Source organism: Zea mays, chromosome 1, assembly GCF_902167145.1.
Source record: "Zea mays cultivar B73 chromosome 1, Zm-B73-REFERENCE-NAM-5.0, whole genome shotgun sequence".
NCBI lineage: Eukaryota > Viridiplantae > Streptophyta > Magnoliopsida > Poales > Poaceae > Zea > Zea mays.
The window spans coordinates 16,176,437-16,204,190 of NC_050096.1; the positions used below are offsets into that span (position 1 = coordinate 16,176,437).

Genomic DNA, 27,754 nt, shown 5'->3' on the forward strand with positions numbered 1-27,754 from the left:
TTTTACTTTTATCGGATGATGGATGGCCGGGACACCACGTTTGGAGTGGCCCAACGACAGAGCTATCTGGAGGTTTGATTATTACGCTGAAGCTGGATCGCATGAACCTTACCGACAATTACTCCAAACGCGTTATCGTTTTACACCGGTGCAATCCCGTTGTTCAGGCTTCCATTTCAAAGGTGTTTCCAGCCTTCCAGGAGACGTTATTATTTTACAAACCATTGGAGATGTCTAGCTCGTCTGGCTGCGGACTACAAATGCATCACACTAACTAGTACTACCTCCGTTTTTTTATATTTGTCGCTGTGCAGTTCAAGTTTGAACTAAACAGCGTCAAATAAAAAAAAATCAGAGGAAGTATAATGTTTATACATTGTGCAAAATATATTTGATAGTAAAGTGTAACGACTGTACAACACACAAATGTTCAATAGCAAGCCAGTGTAATAGACCCTCCTTATAAAAAAAATAAATTTAAAATTAGAGTAGACCCTAATAAAAAAGAAATTTAAAATCAAAGTGGATATATAACCCACGTACCATATATTAAACCGTAGACATTGTGTTTTATTTTAGCCAAAAGACCGAGAAATATATATGTTCAAAAGAAGACTTTGCCTCTTTTTTATGCTAACTCGGTCGCTCGTCCTTCTTCAGCTAATGAAGTGGTACTATTCGAGAGTGTTGTGCTATGTATGACTTCGTATCGTGTTGGACTTAGGCGTTTTCTCACGACCCATTCAGGATGTAAGGCCGTCTCCAGCAGCTTCCCTGTCTCATCTCTTATTTTTAAACTCCATTATGCAAATAGTGTCAAACAGTGGTGCATGACGTGGTAGATCAGAAAGAAGTGTAAAGATTTTTCTTTTGTAAAAGGCGGTGATCGTGAAAACCAGAAAAATCGATGCTATCCCTAGTGCGATCCCCTCTCCTCCATAGACGTGTCTAACAAGGACGTTTCGCCGGATCTGTTGTTCGGCAAGCCAAACAGTTTAAAAACTTTGTAAACTCTTTAAATGGAGCAGAGCTAAAATTCATGGAGCGGAGTAGTCTTAAACATCTCTTTACTCTCGGCAGAGTGATTTCAAAATTTTGGTACTAGGCACCACGTACTCGAGGTGACAATGGTACCAGTACTAGAGTCGTCCGTGTCCCTCGGATGGTACAAAAACACAAACAAGGGTAAACATAAACCGTTTAATTTTGAAACGTAAAAATGGACACGCTGCATTGCACCGTGAGTTTCGAAGTTTCAACCGAGCGACACGCAACAAAAAGGCTGCACTTCCGAATGCATGTCCAAACGAGAGAATACATATAGTGGGGATAAGAAAAGCCATAGATAGTATCAGAGGCGACGGAATAATAATGAAATTCCAAAGGTGAAAGGCTCCTCCGATCTTCCCATATGTAATGTAAACCAAGCCAAGCTGGATGCTGCTGAGTGGATGTGGCTTGTTTGAAACGCACGCATGATGCATCTTCTTCTTCCCCGCACAAGCAGCCCCAGCCGAAATACTTGACTGTACTTTTTTTTTCACATTAGACCCGGAACCAGAAAAATATTCTTTTATTCTTCTTCTTCTTTTTAATCCGCGGAGCTATCGCTAACGGAGGCACGTTCGATAGTTAGCATATAGACACATGGGAGTACAGAGTACTACTACTAGTAAGTAAGAACACAGCACGCGTCCAATGCGTTTACTTTGGTATCAAGGCATGACATGGAGCTCCAGGATTAGCATTCCGGTTGTCGTGGCCGTACGGTTTAACCGGGATAGAGGGCTTGTTTCCAGGTTTTGCACCGCGCAAACGAGGCAAAGACATGCGTTGCTCATTGGTGGACAATAATGCAACGTGATCAATGGAAATCGATGGCACCAAGAGGAACTGAAGTGTGGAAACGAACAAGAACGGGGAAGAAAGAAGAAGAAACCGCACTCTGGCTCTCCAAGTCTGAACCACGGAATGGTGCGCCATGCCTGCGCTGCGCTGCGCGGCTACTGGCAACCCCCCCTGGAACTGGAAATGATTCGAGTCATGATTGCCTCGAGATTTCATCACATTGCAGAGCATCTCGCATCGGCAGCGGGCAGCGCGCGCGTGTGCGCCCGCTGTCAAATCCCTCGCCGATCATCTTTTCATCTTTTCAGCGCACGTCGTGCTCCTCGGTTGGCCGCACGCTCAGGCTCGGGCCGCTCAGCTCAGCCCAGGGGGAGAGAAAAGAAAAATGCAGCGCACAGGCTGTGCAGTCTTTAAGTTGGTGATTATTATTATTACCTGGTACGGTTGGGGCGCTCTAGTGCGCTCGCCATCGATGAGATAGAAACGTCGTCAGATACATAACCAACCAGCCGAGCGGGGATGATCGATCCTTTTTCAGAATCCGAATCGATTGCTTTCGATTTGGAGCTCGCTTTTTTCCAAGGCTGAGCCAAGGAAAGTCATCTCATGCGCCATGGGTGCGTGCTTTCTTTCTTCGACAGCTGACAAGGCGTGGCACGGACACAGTACATTTCATTTCACTGGGGTGGGGGTGGGGGGACGGACAAATTTGATACCGGATTTACTGAAGAAAAGAAATGACTGTAAACATCATCATCTGGCGTCCGTGAATGAGTGAAGGAAAACAGAGACGAGAGAAATAAAAGAAAGAAAGAAAGAAAGAGGGCAAAAGAGCATAGCGAGTTACTCCATTCAAATTAGAACTAACCACACACACACACAAGGACACGAAAAGGATCCAAGAAATATCCTCCCAGAGATCTCACGATGCGAGTACGAGTAGCAAACACTTGTTGCCCCCAACACTTGTATCTTACAGTTACTCCACCATTTTACAGTTACCCTGGCGCTCCGGAACCGGGATGAATCCCGGCAGGCAGCAAGATCACACCACCCTGGCACTCCTCCCGTGGCCAATGGCGCGGTGTCCCAGCACCACCCTCGTCGTCTCGTACACCGGCAGCTCGTCCCTGTACGCCGCCGCGGCGTCGGGGGCACCGGCCGCGAAGTTCTCGAGGTCGAACAGGTCGGAGCTGGCGTCGCTGCCCTCCTCGTCCTCGTCGTCCTCGTCGCTGTCCATCTCCATCCGGTGGAGCAGCATCCGCTCCAGCTCCGCCACCCCGACCTGCACCCTCCGCCGCTCGCCGCCGGGCGCCGCCGCCGCCGCCTCGCCGTCGTCGCTGTCCAGGAACCGCACGGTCCGCTTCGGCTGGCCCCGCGTGGACGGCGTCTTGCTGAGGCAGGAGCGCGAGTACGAGGACGCCGTGGAGCACGCGGAGGACTCCGCGCCCCGCGACGGCGGCGTCGCCGGCGCGCGCCTGCCGCTGAAGATGGTGTTCAGGAACCCCGCCAGCCGCGCGCCGGGGGACGCCGGCTTGCGGAGGTCCCTCAGCTTGGCGCGGATGTTGGCGCCGGCCTTCTTCTTCTTCTCCGGCGCGGGCGCGGGCGACGCGGCCGCGCCCACGCTCGTGCGTATGGGCCGCAGCCGCCGGTGCTGCGACGACTCCGCCTCCGACGACGAGAACCCACCGTAGCTCGAGCATTCGGAGGAGCTCGACGTGGTGGTGGCGGCGTGCGCCGCCGCCGCAGCCCTGCTGCCGCGGTAGCTCCCCGCCAGCGACGTCTTGTAGTAGTAGCTGTAGTGCAGGTCCTGGTGGCTCTGCATCTTGGTCGCTCCCGCGGCGGCGGCGGATGTTGCCCCGTCGCCGGGCTCGTCCATGGACTTGTATATGGCGTCGAGGAGCGAGGACGAGAAGGACGGCTGGTCGGCGTACCGCCTCAACCTCCCCGGCGCCGGAACCGCCGCCCCCCTGTCCTTGTCCCCCCACCTCTCCATCACAGCAGACGAACCGACACCGCAGAAAGAAGCCTGGCGTCCTGATGCAACACAAGGACAGCCTCAATGCAAGCCCCTGTCTAGCTAGGAGACAAGGAGCGAGCGGTGGTGCATGGAACAGGAGAGCTGGAGAAGAGGTCGCTTGGTGGTGGTGGCGGCTAGCGAAGCCGAGCGTGCGCGCTGTGTAGTGTCGAGCGCGGTGTGGCGAAAGGGTGGTGGAAAGCTGGGGAGGAAGAGTGGAGCGACCGGCGTGAAGATATAGCGGCGGGGCGGGGGCGGGGCGGAGGGAGGCGCCGACGTGGCGACAGGGAGGTGGAAACGAAACGGGGTGTGGCGCCCGTTGGGCGTGCGGGTGGGGACGTGGGGTCTGGATTGGGTGATGGCGATCTCTCTGCGGGTGAGCCCACGCAGACATTCACGGTCACCGGCCCCCGGTGGCGTTACCCCCCGCGGGATAGACCGTGCGCTCTGCGCTGGTACCCCTGTCTCCTCGCTGCTCTTGCAGTGCAGGGAGCAGCCGGCTCACGCGCTAGCATTTCATCCGGAGGTTACTGCTGCTGTGCTGCGTACCACCGTGTGATAAATTCGATCGTTCCTCCCGTGTCGACACCAGTCACGTCCCAGGTTTTGTTTTTTTTTTCATAACTGGCATGTATTAAGTTGAGTAATTAACAACATCTAACATGTTACATGAGGAGTAAAATGTATGAGGGGTCATCAAATTTGGCATGTTAGGTGCCGCATTGCTGAGTGATCTTGTTAGCCTTACTGCTGCTGTGATGCTACTCTGGTTTTTTTTTACTACGTCGGAGGTTTAACTCCGGTGAGGTGCGCGCGTACGTGCGTGTCATACATGTGGCCGCGCCGGCTGGACATGCAGACCGTAGACACTAGACTAGACGAGACCTTTCAACAGTCTACAGTATGCTGAACCGTACGTGAACAGAGGTGTTGCATCATGCATGGTCCGGCGCCGGATTATAACGCGAGAGTACCGAACGAGGCTTCCGTTTTCCCTCTTGCCCAGCCGGCCCGGCCCTGTACTGCCGACCGGTTTATATGCACGTATATAACAACGTACAGGTACAGAAAGTCAAGCCGGACCTTGGGAGTTATTAGCTGTAGTGTAGCAGGGCGCAATACACGATAAGCAGGCCGCGCGAAATGGGAACGAAACATTGTATCGGGACGAAACGTTGCTCGGTTTCTCCTGTTGTTATCTCTCTCTAGCTATGTGAACGAATGAATCACATGACCAAATCCCACTTCTGACTTCTTCTTCCGCTAGCTGTAAAATGCTGACGATTAATTCAGCACCGAACCGGCCGGGGCCCCCACACCCCTTTCTTCTTCCTCTCATACAAGCATCGTCGTGTGGGTGTGAATTGAACATGCATGCCGGCCTGCTGATCGAGCAAGGATCACGTGACTACACCATGCATCGAAGCTGTAGTTTTACTGTTTACGTCGACCAACACCGGCCGCGCGAGCGCGACGAACCATGCGCTACTGTCGCGTTGCCGACGAGCAGGGCGGCGGCAGACGGCGGGACGAGTACTCCTATGCATATAGAAAAAACACAACGAACGCGGCAGCAGCACAGCATCAGCGATCCACGAGTGGATGAGCATGAGGATTGAGGTCCTCCCATCCTCTTAAACAAATCCGGCCAACTCCGTCTTTATTGCAATAATAACACGATCGAGCCAAGGGATCCGTAGATCTTGATGGCGGCAGGGGAATGTCTTCCGGCCCCGCCATGTTTTTTTCCCCATCCCTCCCTAACGCCTCACGCCTACGTTGCTTTCCTCTACAGCGAGTTTAGTGCCCACTGTTTCTATATCTGTGGCTTCAGCCTGAGGCCTTTTTTTTCGGTGCATGATGATTCATTGCGCTGCGCTGCACTGCACTGCCGGCCGGCCGACGGGTCGTCACTGGCGCTCGATGGCACCTCGGCGGCCCGGCCGGCCGGAGACATGTCCACGAGGGGGTGAGCGTGACGGCAACGAGGTCGGGAGCACGAGGGCGCACTGCACTACACCGCCCCTCGTCATCAATCAATATTGTAAGACCCAGCCACAGGCGTGTGTGTATTGTATACTAGTGCTCCCAATGCATGACCCCAGCTGTCGAAAGCAACTTCTTCTGTATAGTCGTAGCACTCCCAATCGCGCAGACGTACGCCCACATATATATATATTGATTAATCAATGTATGTATATATTATACACACGTATGTATCCGAGACACACACTGCACTGAACGAAGCGCCAAGTCCCCATTCTACGAAGGCCACCCGGCCGGTCCCCTCACATGGAGGGACTAGGGAGTACCGACCAAGACCAACCAAACAAACAAAATCTCCACTGGTAGATCCGTCCGTGTGCGTGCAGTGCACACACCGACCCGGCCGGCGCCCATGCCCAACAGTCGCGCGGGCGAGGCGATGCGGTGATGGCGAGCCCAGGCTGCCGCGACAGGGACGCGCGAATAGACTAGACGGCGCGCCTGCCTCCGCTGCGCGGCCCGGCGTCGCTGTCGACCGCGGACAACCTCGCCGTCGCCGTCCCCTCCTCCCCCCCCCCCCCCCCCCCAGCAGGGCCGTGACAAACATACCAAACCTGCCGCGACCGCACCGCGTCGGCCATCCCGTCCCGTCCGTTCAATGCAATGCAATGCAAGTCCGCGGGCCGTGATGATGGGTCGAGCACGTACCCAGCTGTTGTTGGTTGACGCGACAGCCCGGGGAGCCCGATAACGATCCTGTTCGCTGGGGTTCTCCCGTCCGAACGACACACGACACGAGTGATGGGCGGGCGCCAGCCAGCCATCGCGCGCACCATGGGGGGGCCTGGCCTGGGACACACAATAGGTTGCCTCTCGCCTTTGCTCCTGTCCTGGATCGACACGGCACAAGTGGTCTGGCTCGCCACACGTGCGCCTCCTATGTCCTACGCCATACCCATACCACATGGCGGGCGTTATGATGGAGGTGCCGCCTGCCTGCCTGCCTGTGTGCATCGAGTGATTGGACGGGTTTGTGTGTGGGTGCGCGGTCGGTTCATCAGTCAGGTCGTGCGCGCGGATGCGGCCTACGGGCAATCACAGTCTCACTTCACTATCTTTTGGCGAGTGTGTACGTGAGACATGCCAGTGCCATACGCATGGCGTGGGTGCGTGTTGGATCACGAGTCGTTGACATGTCAGTTCGATCCACGCCGGCCGGCCGCCTCTGTCGACGACTCTCCTCTTTTATTGGCGATGGTCCGGGCTCACCGCTGGTTAGTGGCAGTGGCGCAACAGTGTCACAGAGGGACTGGGAGCTGCTTGCCTGGCGGTTGCTGCGTGTGTGCATGCATGGCGGCTGGCGCGCTCTGCTTTCCTGCTCCGTCTTTTGCATTGCATGTGTTACAAATTATTGTATTTGTGATCAATCCAAGGGGTGCGACAGATAATTCCCAAGGGACACACCTCTTGTGAACTCACCCCTTCATATGTATATAAACATAACCCCTGCTGCAATAAAGAAAGAACTGTCAATTCCTTTCTACTCTCTGTGTCTCGTTTACACTTATTCCAACACGTTATCAGCACGATGCTCTCGACCAAGCGGAGATAATTAGGCTTCTGCGGGCATGGGAGAATGCGGCCGGACCGTGGTGGGGATTTTCTTCGTTGACACAGCCGGCGCTCGCGGCCCGTCGGAGCGCAGATCACATAAGAAAAGAAAAGGAGATATTATTTGTCGCTCACAAGAATAGGAGGAAAGGTTTCGGTGTCCAGAACCTTGCAAGAAAAAGGTCACGTTGCGTCGCAGTGGCATTAGCGATGGAATTGAATAATCCAGTAAGCAATAATCTCAAATTACTCATACCTTTTTCGATTTACTCCATGGGCGGAAGCGCTGCGTTGGGTTTGAGCCCGCACCGTGCAGCCGTGGTAGCCGCGCGCCGCCGCGATACACGCCCATGTGCCCACGCTGCTGACCGCGCAGCCAAGCGCTGGAACCTGTGCCTACCGGGGCCGCACGCACACGATGATGGTCCGACCGCCATGGCCGCACCATCGGAGCCGCCGCCCACGCGCGGGATGGCCCGCTGCGCCCCGCGCCGTCACCGTCGAGGCCGCGCAGCCACACTTGCGCAGGGGCTCACGGGGCCTGGCCGCCGCGCCCGCGCCGGGGAACGCGCGCTCGCGCCCGCGCCTGCGCACCAGGGGGCCGCCAGGGGCCGCTGTGGCCGTGCAGCGCGCCCTAGGCACCCGCCGCCGCCGGGGCTGGGGAACCGTGCGCCCACGCCTGTGCCGGGCAGCCCGTGGAGCCGCTCCCATCGCGCTCTGGCCGCCGAGGCTGGGCTGGCCGTCGCCGCCGCCTGGCCGGGATGGCTGGTTAGGGTTTTCTAACCTAACTGCCAACCTTAAGGCTTCGCTAAGATGGGCCTCATGGGCCATTTTGGTTTGGTTGGACATTATTGGTCATTTGGACTTACAAATTTAATCGTTTTAGCCTTTATTTTCTGCGATTTCAGACAAAATGAACTCTATATTTGTACATAATTACTGTCTAAGATCAGTATTAGTGCGTCTAAATTTGAATATTTAGGCTACTGCTGATATATGTAATTGTACATACGTCTCTATTTTTTTTTACGAAAATACAGACTAGTTAGTGAATTATATTTTATTTACATTTATAATTCACATAGTTTCGACTTGCTTTTGTTTTTGCATTGTTTTATGTTTGCATGGAAAACATAGCACATAATTAAGTTGAAACTAATGGTCCTCATGCAAAATGATATTGCACTTTTGGGAAAAGCATAGGGTGATGGAGTACTAAGCACTGGCTGCGCTAAATTCTGTATAGAATTTAGTAGTCCAGAGACCGTGCTTTAGGCTGCATTTGAAATGCCTATCACTATGAGGTCTACATCTTTCGAGATGATTACCTATACGTGCTACCCAAAAAGATCACGGACCACGCAGGCGTCGCGGGCTATGGAGCCAGGCTGGACACTGCAGTCATGGTGACTGCTAAAAGAATTCTTTTAATTAAGTTCTACTTAATTAAACGATGAATTCTTGCAAAATATGACACATATCTTGAACTTGGGATATTTCAACACATGATGGAGATCTAGGCTTTGACTGCAATAAGTTCTTGGAATTTGTTTGCCCTGAGACCAAGCTTTTAGACAGCAAAATGTTATTTGCCCATCAGTAAGAGGTCTACATCATATGGTCATGATGATTACCTATGTGTTCTCCCAAATAGATATGTTGGAGATGTAATGTTCGTTATTCACCTTTATGGTGATTCCCATTTTATTTTTGAAATTTTGGTCAAGCACAGGGTAGTGGAGTCCTAAGCATTGGCTGCGGTATGTTCTTTGAATATATCAGCCCAGAGACCATGCTTTCAGGCAGCAAAAGTTTTGCCCACTACTGAGAGATCTACTCCACTGTTTCATTACATGGAGATTATCTACGTTGTGTCCACCAATTTTTCAAAAATCCTTTGGTACACTTTATGTGATACCTAGAATTCTCCAACATATAAAAGATATGATATATTTTGCGGCATATTACAACATCAGAAAATGGTTAAGCCATTTGGATGATAATTATTTAATAGAGTTTGATGAACTCGCCTACTGGCCTTAATTATCCTCAATGTTCATTAGATATCAAGATCATTTTTGCATGATATGGGAATTCACCTCTTCAATTTGGAGGAAATGAGATGCTCTCTTTCTCTTATGGTTCTTATGAAAAGAACTTATGTGCTTTTGTGGCTTGATGTGGAAGCGCAAAATGAATAGCAAAGAAAATCATAAGTCTTGTGGACTTATGAGTATGTGTCTACATTATACTGTAGACTAACACTTTGTATCATATATTTTGCTTGAAAGCAAATATATAAGCACATTAAAAAGGGAAGAGCAATGAGTATGACAAACTCTTTTGTCATTACACTATATGTGATATAGTGTTGTATGCACAGACATCTTATATATGAAATCACAATAGATGCATACTACTCATGAAAGCTAAGATATGAAGTGTACTTCAATCTTCCATCTGACATGATAAAAGTGGTTAGTTATGTAAATCGTGATTTGGACTAATCATGTAACAACACTTCTCTTCCTAAGAGAAGACCACTTTGTTAGATGATTTGCTTTTGAGTACTATTTAAATGATGCATGAGATTTGGTATAATCTCATAATTGATGTTGTGATAGGTTCAACTCATGCGATGTGAGTTGAACACACTCATGTGAGTGTAAAAACTCATATGAATTTGAGTTAAATTAACTCATCGATTGGAGTTGATCACTCATGTGATTTGAGTTGAACAAACTCATCGATTAGAGTTGAACCAACTCATCAAGGGAGTTGAAGACTCATTGATTGAGTTATGCAAACTTGTACGGGGATTCTTCTAATTAAGGAAGAAACATGTAATGTGGAGAATTGAACCACAAACTCTATATATGGGGATACAAAATATTCTCATATTCCTTTGGAAAGAGGAAAGAATATTTTAACAATCGCTTCAGGCGATATCATGATATGTTATTATCATATCCCCTTTGGTATTGGAAGTATCAAGGATGTGTTGAGATATCCTAATTGCTATCTTACCATATTATAGAGATATCCATATAATTTCTATCATGTGGAAACACAAAGTGATAGTGATGGATATTGCATGTGTTTCACGAAAACATTTCTTATGGATAGTATTCGACATACATCCTCTCGTACAATGTGTTGCATTTGTTAAACTTTTCATGTGATGATACTTACCATGCTGGGTAAGACTGAATTGGTAATTCCATTATTGGGATGAAATGAAAAGTTATGGACAATTCTATTGGTCATGTTTTTCCCATAAGATAGATACTTGATGAGTATCATCGGAAATGAGATTTTAAGTCCCTCTTATCTTAAAATCTGATCTGAATTGGTTAAGTTCTTTGAATTGTTTCAAAGGAACGAGTGTGGTCCATTACAGAGATTGTATGGACATCGAAGGCTTTATATGGTTCTTTGGTGCATCTATATGATGACCTCAAGTGTGTCCTTCGGACAACACATGTCCATTAAGCAATAATGTCTCAAGCTTGAGCACATTAGCCTCCACACTACTGAATTTACCAAATGTGCTTACAATGGTGATTGTTTGTCTTGGTATTCAAAATGATATCCATAAAGGATATGATGAATCTGTGATTGATTCGAAAATTTCAGATCATTAATGACCATCAGTAATGAATTGTCATTTCCAACTGGTTATGGTTGGAGTCAGGAAGTTTTGCACGCTCCTGACTTGTGATTAACTGCATGTACTGCATGTACAAGTTCCCCTATGGTTTTTAGTACGTGGGAATCCGTGAAAGATTTCTCATGCGTACATTGGGTATGTTCCCAATCTCACCACCGCAGCGTACATATATGGGCACACAGAAAACTGGGGATCTATGTGAGAATTCATTCTCCGTCGATCATTAAGTTTTAGAATCTCTTCATAAGATTCTATTTATGGCCCGTACGCTTGCTTGAATCATGAGCTTTTCCAGGCATTAGGGGGAGATTTCAAGTACCAAAAATGAATGCCAGGAAATTATAATGAATGCAGTAAGCATTCAGGCTCAGGATCACGTACTAAAACTGAACCTTTGGGTTCGAATGATTTGCAAGAAGTTGCAAATTAACTGCCATATGCATTTACTATGAGGTGTCACTCAAATTAATCCTATGAGGAAGTGCCAGAAAGAGTGGTTACATGGAAAACCACTTAACTCCCTATTGCAACGTTGTTGTAAATAAGAGGGGGAGAAGTATGGTCACAAATTGGGATTAAGATGCTTGCAAGCAGCTGAAGGCTAGACCTTCTGAGATAGTAAATGCAGACCAACTATTCGTTGGTAACCAACCTAGTGTTGGTAGACACCTAGAGGATATGGATTATCCTGTGAATGGAAGACATTCACAACCTAGCTCAGTGCGCACTGATGAGGCTAGGTTATCGGAAGCCCTTGATTCTCGTTTTGGGATTTCACGACGAATCATAAGGGTACATAAGAAAATGACTTCATGCCAACTGGAGAATTGTGTTATTTAAAAGCTACAAGTGTCGACACATACATCTCAGCAATTGTATATGCGCTCTAAGTGATCCAAAAGACTATGGCCATAGCAGAGCACGAGTATGCTCAAAATGGATCTTGTTGAGTGATACAATGTTGCAGAGATAGCCTTGCTCACCGAAAAGAAGTGTTAACTTATTTTCACTTCAAGGTATCTTACTGTGGATACAAGTTTGTTTTCATGGACTTGGAAACAATGAGGTGGTGAGAAAGCATGGCTAGTAGCAACTGGGTTTATACGCAAACCCAAGCATTATTTTAATGATATAAATTCTCCTCTACTGTGAGTAGTTAAATTCCGATACAATAATATGGGCAGTAAATCATCTATCTGTGCAGTTGATAGATGTAGTGACAACATGTGCATATGTGGTCACTGAATTATGGTATTTATGGAGTCTTGAAGGATTCCAAATACATAATAACCAATCACAAATTTGCAATGCTTAGAAAGTCTTTGTGACTTAGAGCATTCAGATCAAATATGGTACATTCGACCTAGTGAATCCTTCCTTCCGAAGGGATACACAAAGAATGGTATGTTTAGCGTAAATATGTGCAACATATTTCTAAACATACATTACTTATCGACGGAGTTCGAGATAGAGGATATGAATTGAAAGAGAATTTCAATTCAAAGTAAACTATCTTGAGTATCTTGGATACAAAAATTGTCTATATCCAACGTATATTGAAGAAATTCAATATAATGGAATCATAGTCATTTGATTCTTTCAGATCATGAGATGTGCTATTGTATCTTGCAAGAGCATCCGGCCGGATATTGCTTTGCAATGATTTGCTAGCTAACAGGACATGAGATCGAGTTATGATCTCCAGGTGTACTCATGCTCTCCTTATGTTTGGATATATTGATCTTGGATATCTATAGAAGATCCCCAGGTACAAGATCAATGACATACTTCTGGTAAGTTGGACCTACTGTTTGATAAATGTTAATCAACAGAGATTAATGGTCACTTACACTAATCATTCTATAGTACACTTCATGGGATTGTACAGAATGATATACTACATACAGAGGGTATGTGGTGGTCATGATTTTATATCAGTGACCTTATTATCTATGAAGATAATATTACTTTGTGTTGTTTAGATGAAAAACAAGTTACCAACTAAGTCTCTAACTTACTCCACATTTTAAATGTGTTTGTGAGTATGTATGGGATGACTTAGTGTTTTGTAAAGATCAGGGGGAGTTTCCCTCTTGATTGAAAGAACTTGTTTATACATCATGTTGCACTCTTTTCTTTGCATGAGTTTTCACCTATTTGGGTTTCTCATTCAAAGTTTTTAACGAGGCAACATCAACACAAGGCCTATGTCGTATCATCTATTTTTCCCGTAGAGGTTTTCGAGGATGATACATTATGGTATAGTTATTGTTGTATTTGAACTAGGATATGAGTTTATCTCCCTAGAGTTCAAATGGACCAACAATAGAGTATGACTACTCTCCTTATTTTTCCCACTGGGTTTTTAAGGAGACTCAGCTGATATGTTGATTTCTCAGATTTTCTGGCAAGATTATCTTGGAGAAATATTAGCCTGAGTTATATGTCTCATCATTTATTTTCCCCACTGGGGTTTTTGAGATGATGGCTATAGACATATTATTGTTCTTTGGGCTAGAGGTCCATTGGAGAACAACGTACCATGATTCGATTGAATCACTGACCATTATCCATAAGGATAATTGAGCTTGTGTTGTTCAGATGGAAACAGGAAAATGAAAATATTAACATCTTGCAAACAAAGTCTTGTGATAATCTTGCTGATCTATTCACAAAATCTCTACCATACTCAACGTTTCAGAAATGTGTTGAGGTGATTGGTATGAGAAGACTTAAGTGCTTGCAAGAATCAGGGGGAGTAATTCTCCATGATATTTGACCTGTTTTGATCCATCATATTACACTCTTTTCTTTGTATGAGTTTTGCCTTGTTAAGGTTTTCTCATCCAAAGTTTTTAATGAGGTAATATCAACTAAGCTATATGCTTCATCATTAATTTTCCCCACGGGGGTTTTTAAGAATGATGATTACAGGCATATTTTCTTTTGGAGGTCAGTGTGAGTTCTACTCATAATCCAAAAGACATTGTGTACTCCTTATTTTTTCCCACAGGGTTTTTGAGGAGATAATATATTGGAAGACAACTTACAGATGATCAAATGGATTTGGATTGATCAAGGGGGAGTGTTACAAATTATTGTATTTGTGATCAATCCAAGGGGTGCGACAGATAATTCCCAAGGGACACACCCCTTGTGAACTCACCCCTTCATATGTATATAAACATAACCCCTGCTGCAATAAAGAAAGAACTGTCAATTCCTTTCTACTCTCTGTGTCTCGTTTACACTTATTCCAACAGCATGCATGTCATGTGCAACAAGGCACGGCTTTCCATACCGCCACGCCGCTCTTTTTGTTTTTACATGGGCAAACAAAGGAGACGGTCTCAGGCCAAGCCACGCTCGTTTGTATCCTTTCACTCCATCTGCACTGCCGTGTAGCTACTGCATGCATGTATGTAGCTCAGCAGACCGAAGACAAAAAGAAGACACCGACCGAGTTTATATCTCATCTCTGTAACTGATTACTAGTACGACGAGCGAGCAAGCGACGAAACACAGGGCGACCACTCTACCAGTAGATGAGCTCAATGAGTGCTCCAGCGCGCCCGCGTACCCTCGACACGACAGGAAGCTGTAGCGTCGTGTCCGAAAACGCGCGTATTACTCGGCTCGTCCTCTGGCTGCCCGGTGCGCGCGGCAGCATCCAGTCCAGGGACCCTCTCCTTGTCCGGACCGATCGGCCAGTGTGTGCCGAGGCAAAGCGGAAAAGCGAAGGCGGCAACGGCACCGGCAGCGTCTGCTGGGACGTCACGTTGCTGTGCCTGCCGCGGGAGGCGTTGCCGCAGGCCGAAGGGATAGCTACACCCCACACACGCGCGCACACATATCTCGGCCAGGCCAGCCATCGCGGCAGGCTTTCGCTTTTGGCGCGGTCGGCCAGCGCCGCGGCAGCCGCATCAGAGGCGCAGCTGGAGCCTGTGAGATCTATCGCTGCTCCTGTTGCCCGCCTGCTGCTTGCGTTTGATCGGACGAGGCACACAACGCCCCCATCTGCCTGGCAGCTGATCCGTTGCACGGGTGGCGAATAATCTGTTCTCTTTCGCGCCTGGCCTGTCTTGTGACGCACGCACGCACGCACGCCTTGGCCGCGCGACCGAAAGCGGGTGCGCGTGTGCCGTGCACCGCTGGCCGCGGGGATTAACAACTAGGACTAGTGGTAAAGAGGTTGGAAAGGGGTGGGATTTGGAAGGGTCGCGCGCGGTGGCAGCATGGGGTGTGCAGTGCTAGAGGAAAGATGGCGTGGCCTTGGAGACGTTATTACGGAAGGATGTGTTTGATTCTAGGAATCACTCTATATAACATTAGTTAGTGTATTATGAGTCCATTTCTTAAATTTGTTGGGACGAGCATATTTCTTATGTTAGTATTAACTAACTAATTATGAGAAATAATGTGGTGATGGATTAATTTATTTTAATTCACAAATCAAACAAAAAAGTGAGAAGTTGATGCACTAACTTATTCTTCAAACCATACACCCTCCCTGTCTGCGCCAGATTGATCCCTCCAGGCCAGGCCTCTCTTTGGCGAGCTCTAGGGTGGTCCATGTCCATGGAGGGTGGTTGCCCTCGTTCTGGGTTGCTTCTCTCGTCGACTGCTTGATTGGTTTTTGTTTTCTGCTATGCCTATGATTAGGCTTATTAGGCCAGGTCCGTATAGCAGGGTGGTTGCGGTTACCATGGCTGCTGCTCTCAGTTGGTTAACGTAGCATTATATCGGGGTCATGTCGCCGATCACTGCCCACTCTCTCTCTACTTTTCTCCTACAGCTACAGTACGACTGACGAAGGCGACATGCATGGACCGTTGTTTTCTTGCCGCCGTTACGCGCGTGCGCTTTCAGGAGCCGGCTCATCACTTGTCTCGTCGAAAGAGAACCTGGCCGGTCTGTTTGGACGGGGTTGGCTGGCACTGACATCGAAGACCCAACTCAGCCCCTCCACTCGCATCCCGTGTCCATCGGCCGGAGATCAAACTCCACACGGCGCTCTGCTTCCATTCCATGATCGTCGAACGGACACGAACGTGCGATGGAACCGAGAGCGAAAAAAAGACGGCCACCATTATTATACTGCCGCGGAAAGGCCGCGAGGGAAGAGGGATGGATCGGCCGTCTCTCATCTCATCTCTCCAGCCAGAAAAGCGCGCATTATGTTTGCTGCGACGAGATCATCGCCGGCCTGAATATCGACCCAGGTCTTGTCTCCCGATACGATCAGAGATTCCTTCCTTCCACAGCCACAGGCATCAGCAGCCGTGCGTACGTGCAGGCGCTAGCTAGTGGTTGACGGCAACGGATCATGCATGATCGATCTCCCCAAGTTTTCTTCGGTGCGTGGGGCGCGGGCGCGGGCGCGCGACCGGGTCGTTGCGCGCTGGTGGATATCCGTCGGCCAGCTGATTGCGACTGGATCGTTTCCTGGCCGGCCTAGTAGTGGACACTAAACCCGGCTCCGCTTTTTTCTTGCTCATTAGGGTCCGGTGGATGGATCGACGACGCAGTGCTAGTGCTACATAGAGATGGCAATGGGTACCCGCGACCCGATACCCGATGGGTATTTACTCCATTAGAGGCTAAATATTCTACCCGTGGGTCTGTTATTGGGCAAAAATCTTCACCCAATGGGTAAACGGGTATTAGAACGTTCCGCCTTCACCCATACCCGTTAACCCGTGGGTATAAAATACCCAATATAAACTTATCTAAAGCATTAACTTGGACTTCAGTCATCCAACTTTTTTACTATTTAACAACAATTTAATGACCATGTAATGTGCTATGTAGTACTATCACAGTGTTACTACTTTATCCAATTATCTTTGGTGTGTTGAATGGATGGTTAAACGATGCTAGAAAATTTTGTAATGGTATTTATATGGATATACTTGCCATTTGTATAGTATAATATTTTGATAGTTGTTTAATTTTTGTGGGTACGGGTGACCCGATGGGTAACCCATACCCACATGGGTATGAGTATGGGGGTAAATCCATACCCGCCAGCGTATATGGGTAACCCGGTAGGGTTATTTTTGTGTCATGGGTATGAGTATGGGGTAGTAATACCCGGTGGGTATTTACCCATTGCCATCTCTAGTGCTACAGGATACATCTGTTCATCTTCTTTCCCCCCCTACGATTCGATGGATTACTGCTCGGGGTATATATAGACAGATAGACGGTCTAGCTACTATACGCGTGTGCAGCAGCTACCTGAAAACTCGATCAGCCAGCATCACGACTGTTCCCAGAAAGAAACCAAACCAGAGTGCACACAAACATTCTACCTTGGGTTTCTATCAGTACGTAGCCAAACCAAGTCAGTACAGTGGATTTCCCATGAACATGAACATGATGGACCAGCGCACAGCATCCCCCGCGGAATAATTCACCCTACATGCATTCCCGCGTGCTTTTTGTCCGCAAAGGTTGTCGATCCACAAAGCTTCGTCGTGGTCTAGACACGAATCCCCCCCCCCCCCGCTCTGCTCTGCTCTGCTGGCGCGCTCTAATCCGGTCGGGATGAAGCTGTGTGTCAGCAGCAGCAGCAGTACGTATGTAGTAGAATGAAGCCACGGCAGGGAAAAAGCCGTTCTGCTCGGATTAATCTATTTGCACCACCAAATGGTCCCTGCTGGAACAAACACGATAGGTCATCGACCAGACAAGACAGTATACAGTTAGCTGTAAAATGTGACCGCGTGTACGAGCTTTTGGTGAACAGGCAACGTGAAATGGAGAATATACTGTTACGACCGTGCCACCCACATGCAATGCATGGCTCCTCCTCCGTGGTTAACGGGTTTGCGTTGCATGCATGTGACCCCTCTGTTGTGTAAATCTCGCAAGAGAGAGTAGAAAAACGCACGGCTTGTACTAGGAGGTAGAGGGGATAGTGAGGTCACACAGATCACCGCCACATTTGGGCATCGTTCGTTCCTGTCGTCGGATTCTAAATCAAGATTGTTTTTCCTGTAACTACAGCAGAGCTGCATCACTCGACATCGTCGACAGATGCTGTCTTCAGGAGCGACCACAAAACATATTGTGCTACTAGAAAGAAAAAAAACTGAACCATGGTCAGGTGCTCAGGTGGGTGGGGGAGGCAGCATGGAAAATTCGCAGCTGATCCACGCACAGTTTTCAGACACAGACAGGGTCGATCCTATCCGACCGCCTCTAATTTTGGCGAAACCATGCAGCGTTTTGTCGTCGTCCGTCCCTCTCTCAGTCTCAGGAAGCACGAGCAGGGCTGGCTTCGTCCCAACTCCCAACGGCAGTCGGCTGCGGATACTGATTCCTTCCACCCATGGTGGGTCACCACCGCCCCGGCCGGCCACACGGTTCGGTTTCGAGATCAGAGAAAGCGAAAAGACTGGCAGGCCATGAGCGAGGCATGCATTGCACAGCCTAAAGAAAGAGCGGGGCGTGCACGCCGGAGGCAGCGGCGGAGGCGACAGAAATGGGAACGGAGAGCAGCAGGTACAGCCAGCGGTGGAGCGGATGGTGTGGCCGCTGTGGATCGGGTAGGGTAGGGTAGGACGCTTAGGAGCAGGACCACCGGCGCCGAGGGCAGCGATCCCGAGACGAGGAGAAGCAGGCGAACTCGCATGGCGGGCGCACACACGAGCGAGACTGCGAGAGAGCTCGGTCGGCCATCGATCCATCGTCTGAAATGGATCGAAAAAGGGGGGCCGGGCGGGCACGCCAGTCGTTACCAGCGCCTCTTTTGCTTCTTTCGGTCGATGCATGCCCCCGCCTCCGCCTCGGCGTCCGGTGAGATCCTTGCTTTCTTCCTCGCCGCCCTTTTCCTCTTTTTTTTTTCTGCTTTCCGCCCTTCCCGACAGACTATCCTGTGTGTGCCATGTTCTGACGAGGTTCACAAGTCCATCTGCCTCCGGAACAGCACGAGGAGAGACGCTGCTGCCTGCTGCTGGTCGGCCCGCTTACTCGCTTCTTCTCTCATCTAGCACGCTTGATCTGCTGATCATACACCAGCTTGCCATGAACTCGGAGCAAACCTAGCTTCTTTGGAGTTCCGTTCAGACGCGTTCAGCTCAACGCGACCTGAATTTTCGCATTCAGAGTCTCAGACGGATGCGTATCCGATACATGCAGCATTCAGGTAGCCCTGTTTAGGCGAGGCGAGCGAGACACGCTCGTCTTTACAGGTCCCTGCCAATGATCGCCGCACGCCGGCGTGCTGCTAAGCGCCGACGCTGGCGCGTCGTGCTTGTGGCTGTCATGTGCCCAAAGGAGGACAGGATCGTACTATGCAAGACCGAGGAAGCGAAAAAAAGGAAAACCGATCGGCTGAACGGGGAAGCAGCAGATCCGAGGAACCAGAGCAGGAACAGCATCATTGCCATCAAAATGCGTGTGATCGACGTTGGATTTCGCACGGTAGCTTTCTGCCTTTCTCTCTTTTATCTACTCCGGCCTTCTCCTTTACTGTTACCTCTGTCCTAAAATAAATTAATTTCTAGACTCGTTTAGAATTTAAATATCTTAAATTTAACTGGTTCTATAGAAAAATAATTATAGTCATCGCCATCCATAGTATTTGTGCCAACAAAATTTATACAGAACAAACGAATCAGGTATACACGAGTAAACAAATATTTTATGATGTGAGCACCATATGCACACTTCAGAACAAACAAATCAGATACCTGGATATGCCAGTTCTCGAGTAATAAGTCTCTAGAACTAACGAGACATTATATCTTCACCTACATATATATTCACATCATCCCCGGTATGAGAGTAACTCGGACAAATCAGGGTATAATCCTCACTAAAATAAAATAGGCCAATGGTTTATTTTTTATCCCTCAACTAAGTAAACTATCACTAGTATATTAAATAAAAAGGGAATGGAAACAAAAATAAATAAATTTAAAACTATCACTAGTATTAAAGGGCCAAAATTTCTACGTCTGGGCGGCCCATCCTTTTTCTCGGCCCATCCACTCTCTCGCCTCGGATGGGGGCCTGGGGCCGACCTCACCCTGCATGCCGGTTGCAGTCCGAACCGGCACGCCATCTTTGCAATCGTTTCGTTCCGCTATGCCTCCAAGGCTCCAACTCAGAGTGTCCTTCCAAGATTCCCTTCTTCTGTTTAGGGCACCACCTCTTCCATACAGCTGCAGGGATCTACTATAGCACACGCAGCAGCCAGCAGCCGTGCGTCGAGGTCGCCACTTGAGCTCGCCTAGCGCCACTCCCACATTGTTTTTGTTTGAGCCCGTCCCCGTGCGTCGACCGCCGGTGCAGCTCGATCCCGGAGGACCGTAGCAGATGGACCTGAGAGAGGGAGCAAAGCATTACGAGGTGCTGCCCAGTCCCCACATCCGTTGCTAGTTCTCTCTCATCCAACTTCTAGCCGAATCCGAAATGGATCCACGCTACAGGCAATAGGCCCTTGAGGCCGGCGAGGCAAACAGAGCAGACATTGGATGAGCCATCACAAACGGCGGCATTGAAGGGCCAGGCGGAGAGCAAGGAGACCAGGAAGGTTCACTGCTCCTGCTGTTGTCTTGTTCTGAATATGTGCATCGACTGAATTGGATAGAGACCATTCTCTCGTATTTCTTCAAGAATCATTTCCCATGTGTCCCGATCCTTGATAAAGAACCAATAAGGAATATATGCAAAGAATACAGTATTGTCTTTGTACATCTTATGTGCAGAACGAAGCACATGCCACAAGCAGAACATCTTTGAGCTAAAGAGATCAAACTAAAGAAAAAATAGATAAACCACCAACATGATTTATTTTCATCCCTATACCATTAGCTGCATGTACCCAATCCTGATCTTGCTACTTATCTTCGGTAGTTAGCTTGTTAAGTTCTCCAGTGATATGATTTATGGCTCCTATGTCTCCATACCAGATCGATCTTCTGGTTGATAATCCTCATCATACGGGTAGCAGCACTCAGAAGCTCGATGATTGGGCTTATTATAGATTTGACACCTATACTAATCTCTTCTCTAACCGGTGTCTTACTGGCTACGACCATGGCCTCGACCGTGTCCATAGCTTGAGTGCCCTCCAGGTGAGCGTCCTCCTTGGTTTCCTCTACCTTGACCTCGTCCTTGTGTAGCCAAGTTAGCAAAGGACATGTACCGTAGGTCGGATTGTCGAAGCATCGTCTACCGACTATCAAAACCAAGAGATTGTGCATACGACTCACTAACAGATATAGGATCTGATCAATACATGATTGAAGATATATGTGGTGTATAATATATGAATCTAACCTATCCATATTATAGGAGACAAGTTCTTCATCATCTAATACCTTACTGAATGCAGTTAGCTCATTTGCAAATCCCTTCATCTTGGTGAAGTACTGAGTCATGGTCATTAATTCCTTCTTTGTGTTTATTAGATAAAATCGAAGGTTTGTAGCCTTGGCCCTTGATTATGACACATAGAACTTTTTCATACTGATGCTAAAGTTTCCTTCATAGCAATGTGTCCTAAGATCCCCTTTAAGAGGGAGTCAAAAATATACAACATGACTTGCTGATCTTATGCCATCTAAGTTACATACTCTAGATTGGGCATATTCTTTTCCTTCTTATCATCGGTTGTGATGATCTCAGTTGATGGCATCACAATCTTCTCATAAAGGTACTTCATGAGCTGCACACCATGAAGAGGAGAGAGGAATTGCGTCTTTCACATGATCTAGTTGTCCTATGTAAGTTTGTCGCCAACTGCTAGTTTAAGGACTAACATCGAGGGCAACGGCGATGGAGTTGCCACCATTGTTCTCTCTTCCTTACTAAAGTCTTTGGAAGAGGTGGCTTAGGATACCATTATGAAAACAAGGTTGATATATGCCCTTGTGGCCTGGATTTATGATGAGTGATTGTTAATGGAGTAACATCTTGGTTTGAGTCATGTGGATTAACTGAGGCATAAGTATGTGCAACATGTATCTTGGTTTATTATGTGTAGATGTGGAGTATAGAGACAGCGGTCGACGATGAAGGTGAAGGTCATACAGTTTCATGCCGATGGATCAAAAGCGGTGAAGGATGAGTGTTGGGCCTTGACTGAGGGACTAAAGAAATTGGATGACCAATCATGGTGACTGATACCTGAGGACATCAACAAGCACTGGCACATTGTTGCCAATGCGATTGAGGATCGGCAAAACATCTGTCTAGGATATGGGAGATATGTATGGAGTACGCTACCTATGGAGATTTGGTGGTTGAGCTTCGAAACCACCCTACGACAGTTTTATGGGCCTAGCCTCAATATGTAGTGATGTGGTTTCAATGGGCATCAGAGGCAGTACATAGGGCCATTGTAAAGGTTGTGTCATGGCAAAACAACTTCGTGAAGAGAGTGTGGTCGTTAGACCGTCAAAATGAGAGTTTGTCTATTTTGATCCTAATTGAGTGGATAAGGTTTATGTATCTAAGGGTATATTGTGTGAAAAATATCATCTATAAATAGGAAGGGTTGCACCAACCAGCCATCTATCTAGCTTTTTAGATCTGATTTTGAAAGCTAGGATTCTGTATATATATGTGCACCGGATATCATCACTTTTATTTAGGAATATAATCTGGCAGGCTATAGTATAAGCTTCTTCCATTCATAAACAAAAATGTATGTTACTCTTATTAGCCTATGCGTATGCACAGGTGCGGAGCTAGGCCTGTGACTTTTTGCAAAATCAATAGAAAATCTTTGTTAGGTCCTATTTATATGTAGAGCTAACATCAAAGTGTACTAGTCTAGTATAACTGATACGCTGGTTCCTTTTGGCTTTGCCCCTGCGTATATGCATGCCTTTTTGGATCCCACGCGGCAATAGCTAGTAACTTTTAGATACCTAAGAATTCAAGCAGGAGGGCTAAAGCATGGTACAATTTTTAGACATAATTTAAACTAATCGTTAGTTTATTATCTCACCAAATCAGTTAACTATCACTAAAAGTGTCGCGGGTTCCAAAAAAAAATCATTTGCGCCACATTCCACTTGTGCTTAGGCTCTTCTCCCTCCTCTGTCTTGCCTCCTCCGTCGCACGTAGCACTCCAAACTCTGTCCACCAGCATGCGTTTGCGCCACATTCCACTTGTGCTTAGGCTCTGATTGGCTCGATCAGGCCCAGTACATTATTGGGCCGTTGCATTCTTGGGCCGTTGAACAGTGACGGTCGGAGGCGCAACGAACCGCGGACCGTGCTGCAGTGAAGTGACCAGCCAGCCATCCCTGCAATTTGGTCGATTGGTGGACAAGGTGCCAGGCACGTATTAGAGTGCACCAAATAGTATATAATAAAGATTAATATCTATGGCATATAATTAGAATTATTAGATAAATTATAAAATATATATTTTTATAGTAAGATATAAGTGTTGTTATTGTTTTTAAAAACCTAATCAATCACGAGATTGAGGATGGAGGGAGTAGGACGTAGCTGAGCTGCACAAAGTGGTGGAGCACTGTCCCATCGCATGTGGTATAGCTGTGTGCCGTACACACACTGTTGAACCATACTATACGTATGAGCAGCATCTGAGAATCCTGGCAAAGCTGTGGTTTTGGAATCCAGTCGTCTTGTTGGCTCGTTGCTATGCTGGGAGATAATACTAAAAGTTCCAATGAAAAGTACTCCAACACAGTAGAGAGTAGTACAATACTAGCTCCGTGCATAGGGAACAGCTAGAAACCCTACTGATGAAACTGTTCTGGCGGAGGGCGAAGGGTCAGGGAGAGAATCTTGTCCTGGAGATCCTTTCTCTGCAACGGACACGATTGATTTGCGACGCTGCATCTCCGGCCGAGCTTTTCTCCTGGAGCCGCGCGCTGGGCTAGTACGACTAGCTCTGTTTTTTTTACCATCTCATCCGTCGGTTCCATGCATCTCCGGAGGAGCTTTTCTTTTTGGCATCTCTCTCACGCAACGACGCGACGCACGTCCATGGACGGCACGCAGCGTCAGCTGTTCACTTCAGCTGCAGTGCCGACACTGCACGGTCCTGCAGGCTGCAGCGCGCTGCATTGCCTCGCCTGCGCTGCGCTCCTCTATGAACTTGTTTTTGTAGATCGGCCGAGGTGCTGCGTCCTGCCACTTTTGGGCACGCACATTGAAGGAGGGGGCGGGGCAGCGCAGCGCCAGGTCGCAAGCGCAGCCGCCGGATTCCCGCGTACCCGCTTCGTCGGAGTGTGCAGTGCAGGGACCTCTCGCTTTCTCTCCGTTCGCGGTTCGCCCAGGCAGGCATGCCTTGGGCCGCGGCTTCGCAGCAGGGTCTTGTTGCTGCGCCAGGCGCCTGCGCCATGGCAGGGCATGCGGCAACGTCGTGTAAATTTGCGTTGGCTTCATGTCATTGTTCTCGGGAAACGCTGGCCGCCACCTCCAGCTAAGCCATTTTGAAGATTGAACGAACCAAGCACGCAGCAGAGTCAAAATTTGACGTGACGTTGGAGAAAGGGTTTGTCAATTCTGCCTTTGTTTCGTATGAGCTCACCCGGCCAGGGCCATCGGTGTTTGGTTACTCATACATTTCGAAAAGTTGAATACTGCAAATCCCATTATCAACTTATGTTGGAATTGTGAGATTTTAGGACAAATTCCAATAAAAAAATAAGGAACTGTTTGGTTAAAAATGTGATAACAGAATGGGGGTAAAAACCAAACACCGCCTACGAAGCATGGTTAGGCCTGTTCCTAGATGCATATAGGGTCTTTTTGTTTACTTGTTGATATGTTTGACTCGATTAAAAAACATAATGTTTGGTTTTCCCTATGCAGGCACATGGTACTTACTCCATCCCATAATACAATATTTTATAGGTCTGGGCACAGAAATCAAGAAGAAGAAAATGTTAGGAGATAGAGATATATATTAGGACGAAAATTATATCAGGAAGCGATAAGGTGTTTCATGGGATGGAATTTGGATCAATATAATACTTCTATTGTAAGATGGAGGGAGTATTGGATAAAGTATTAAAAATAAGAGTCGTTATAATTTGCTATGTTTAGGTTCTATGGGTATCACCTTTAGGATCTTGCTATGTTTAGTTGCATTGTTAATTACTCCCTCTATCCTTAAATATGAGCACATGATCTAGGCCATGCAATTCTAAGTTTGCCTTATTTTATATAGGAAGGTACTAACATCTATCGTATCGAAGTAAAATGTGAAAGTAGTTTTATAATGTACCTAACCACTACCGAAAACAGAAACTAAAACACTTGGCAAAGCCTAAAAAATATTCGGCGAAGGCGTGACACTCGGTAAATAAAGTTCGACGAACTGTATATCGGCAACGACTTCTTTGCCGAGTACTTTTTATCGGGCACTCAACAAATACTTTGCCGAGTGTCACCCGGTACTCGACAAAGAAAAGTTGTCGTCACGGTGCGAGGTAACGGCGATGGAGCATGTGTAGAGTGCCCACAGAGTGACACTTGGCAAAGGCTCACTCTTTGTCGAGTCTCCAATGTACTGACACTCGACAAAGAAGCTCCATGTGGACCCCTTTATCAGGTTCTTTGCCGAGCGTATTAGGTGGCACTCGGCAAAGGCTATTTTTTGTCGAGTGCCCACTGGACTAGCACTCGACAAAGGGATCACCAGCGGGCCCCTTTGTCGGTTCCTTTACCGAGTACCAAGGCCACAACACTCGACAAAAGGCTTTATCGGTGCTTAGGTGTGCCTTCTTTGTCGAGTGCTATGACTTTGACACTTGGCAAAGTACCTCTTTGCGGAGTGCTACACTCGGCAAAGTGACTAGAATACCCCTTTTTATTTGTTTTTACTATTCCATCAATCCAAACAAAAGATATATCATATAATCATCACATATACATCACAAGTATCACATAATCATCACATACATAAGAGACACCACATATTTCATAAAAACCACAAATCTCACAAGTTTTTCACAAACATGTCTATGTTCATACCAAGTTTCACCAACATAAGTATTACCAACTCTCAAACATAAGTTTTTCACAAACATAAGTTCAGGACAAGTTTCTCACACAAGTCTCAGAATCACCACTAAGTTATGAAAAGATCATCAGGGAGGTGGGTGGCTGGACTGGTGCGGCGATGGGCTGGGCGATCCATGAGGGTTGTTGGATGCCGCCGATATTGTCCCTGCACAGATAATAGGTTGTATGTGTTATACCAGATGAATATATATCATGCAGGACTATACTTTTGATACTCACAGAAGTATGGAACTGAGCAGGGTTAACTGGAGGGAACAACGGAGGTCGTGGAGCAAAACCATGTGCGGCCCAACGCTCTGCATGTACTGGAACATCTCCGCCATCCTCTGATGATCTGCCTAGCGAGCCTCCCGCTCCGCTATCATCCACGCCTCCATCTCCTGTCGTTCCCTCCTCTCTTCTTCTAGCTGGGCCTGTAATATTTCAACCTAATGTTATAATAACTCAAAGAGAAGGTATATAACTCAAGGAATGACGAGTTACAGAAGCACTAACCTAGAGTTGTTGTATGTGATGATGTGAGTTGTCCTGCTGAGGTCGTATGGCTATGCTCCAGCTCGTGCTCCTTGCTCGCATCTGAGATAGAGTGGGAGTGGACGACGAGTCGATTGCCTAGTAGGCAATTCAGTACCGCCCATGCCACTTGCCTCCTCCGACCCTCATGAGAACATCTCCATCGATGTCCTTGGTCCTCGGATCGTAATCGAGCCCATGGACCTCATGTGCCATGGCAGTGTACTCACTTAGGCGGCTGTAGACAGTGGGGTTGCTATACGCCTCAGGCCCGTCATCCAGGTTGTAGGTGACGTCAGACATCGCCTTGCCCTTCTAGGCCATAGCATAAGCCGAGAAGATGGAGCAAGGCTGACCACCATGTGACGCCGATTGTAAAAAACCAACGAGATAGAAATAATATCTAATCTAATGTTATATACCTAAATAAAAAAGAGGACGTACCCATGCTTCTGTATATTTGCCGATGGTGCGACTGCCTTGGTGGTGGGAGAGACCTTGCATCATCAGACTTCGTTCCCAGCTAGCATTATGCGCCTCGTCTCACCCAGACGAGTACCACCTATCCACCATCTGCTCCGAGCACTGAGCCTGAGCGCCATTGTTAATTCCTCTGCGCCACGCCGATCCTTGGCCTCCGTAGCCTGGGTCTCGGCGTGGCTTGTCGTATATGTAGGTCCTGTAGATGACCAACGTTGTCGGCGTTTCGGACCCGCGAGGACCGTCAACCGACCAGTGAATTTGTCGCTGCGTGTCCCTGCCCAGATGGGTTGATGCAAGATGGAACACAAGAGGGGAAAATGAGGCTTATGTTATCTTGCACCGGGGTGCTCGTAGTAGGGGTTACAAGCGTCGCGAGAGAGTGAGAGAGCGAGAGAGAGAGAGGGTTTGGCCTTGAGGTAAGCTGTCTGAGTTTGCCTCCACCGCGTCTCTCCTACTCTGCCTGCCTCTCTTCGCTCGCCCTGTTCCTGCGTCCCTGCGTCCCTCCTTGTGTGCCTTAGGAAGGCCCTGGACATCCCCTTTTATAGATACAAGGAGATGCCCAGCTGTACAATAGGGGTGTAGCTATGTGCTAATGTGGC

The 27,754-nt window shown here is 47.9% G+C and overlaps 1 protein-coding gene, 1 long non-coding RNA gene and 1 other non-coding gene across 3 annotated transcripts; 1 reads left to right on the top strand and 2 right to left on the bottom strand.

Moving 5' to 3' along the window:
• Nucleotides 1–2,679: 2,679 nt before the first annotated feature.
• On the bottom strand, nucleotides 2,680–4,069 carry LOC100277616 (uncharacterized). The gene has a single exon (NM_001374018.1). It carries the CDS (start codon nucleotides 3,842–3,844, stop codon nucleotides 2,894–2,896), a length of 951 nt encoding a protein of 316 aa, NP_001360947.1. The 5' UTR covers nucleotides 3,845–4,069; the 3' UTR covers nucleotides 2,680–2,893.
• Nucleotides 4,070–18,387: 14,318 nt separating this feature from the next.
• Nucleotides 18,388–22,678, top strand: LOC109942745 (uncharacterized). Its single transcript, XR_002265495.1, has 2 exons — nucleotides 18,388–19,562; nucleotides 22,132–22,678. It is a non-coding gene; the product is annotated as an uncharacterized lncRNA (long non-coding RNA).
• Nucleotides 21,326–21,467, bottom strand: LOC111590718 (small nucleolar RNA Z247). Its single transcript, XR_004855759.1, has one exon. It is a non-coding gene; the product is annotated as a small nucleolar RNA Z247 (small nucleolar RNA).
• Nucleotides 22,679–27,754: the final 5,076 nt, after the last annotated feature.

What these genes read in the sequence shown, in the direction of transcription:
- LOC100277616 (NM_001374018.1), bottom strand. Translation starts at nt 3,844, where the DNA reads ATGGAGAGGTGGGGGGACAAGGACAGGGGGGCGGCGGTTCCGGCGCCG.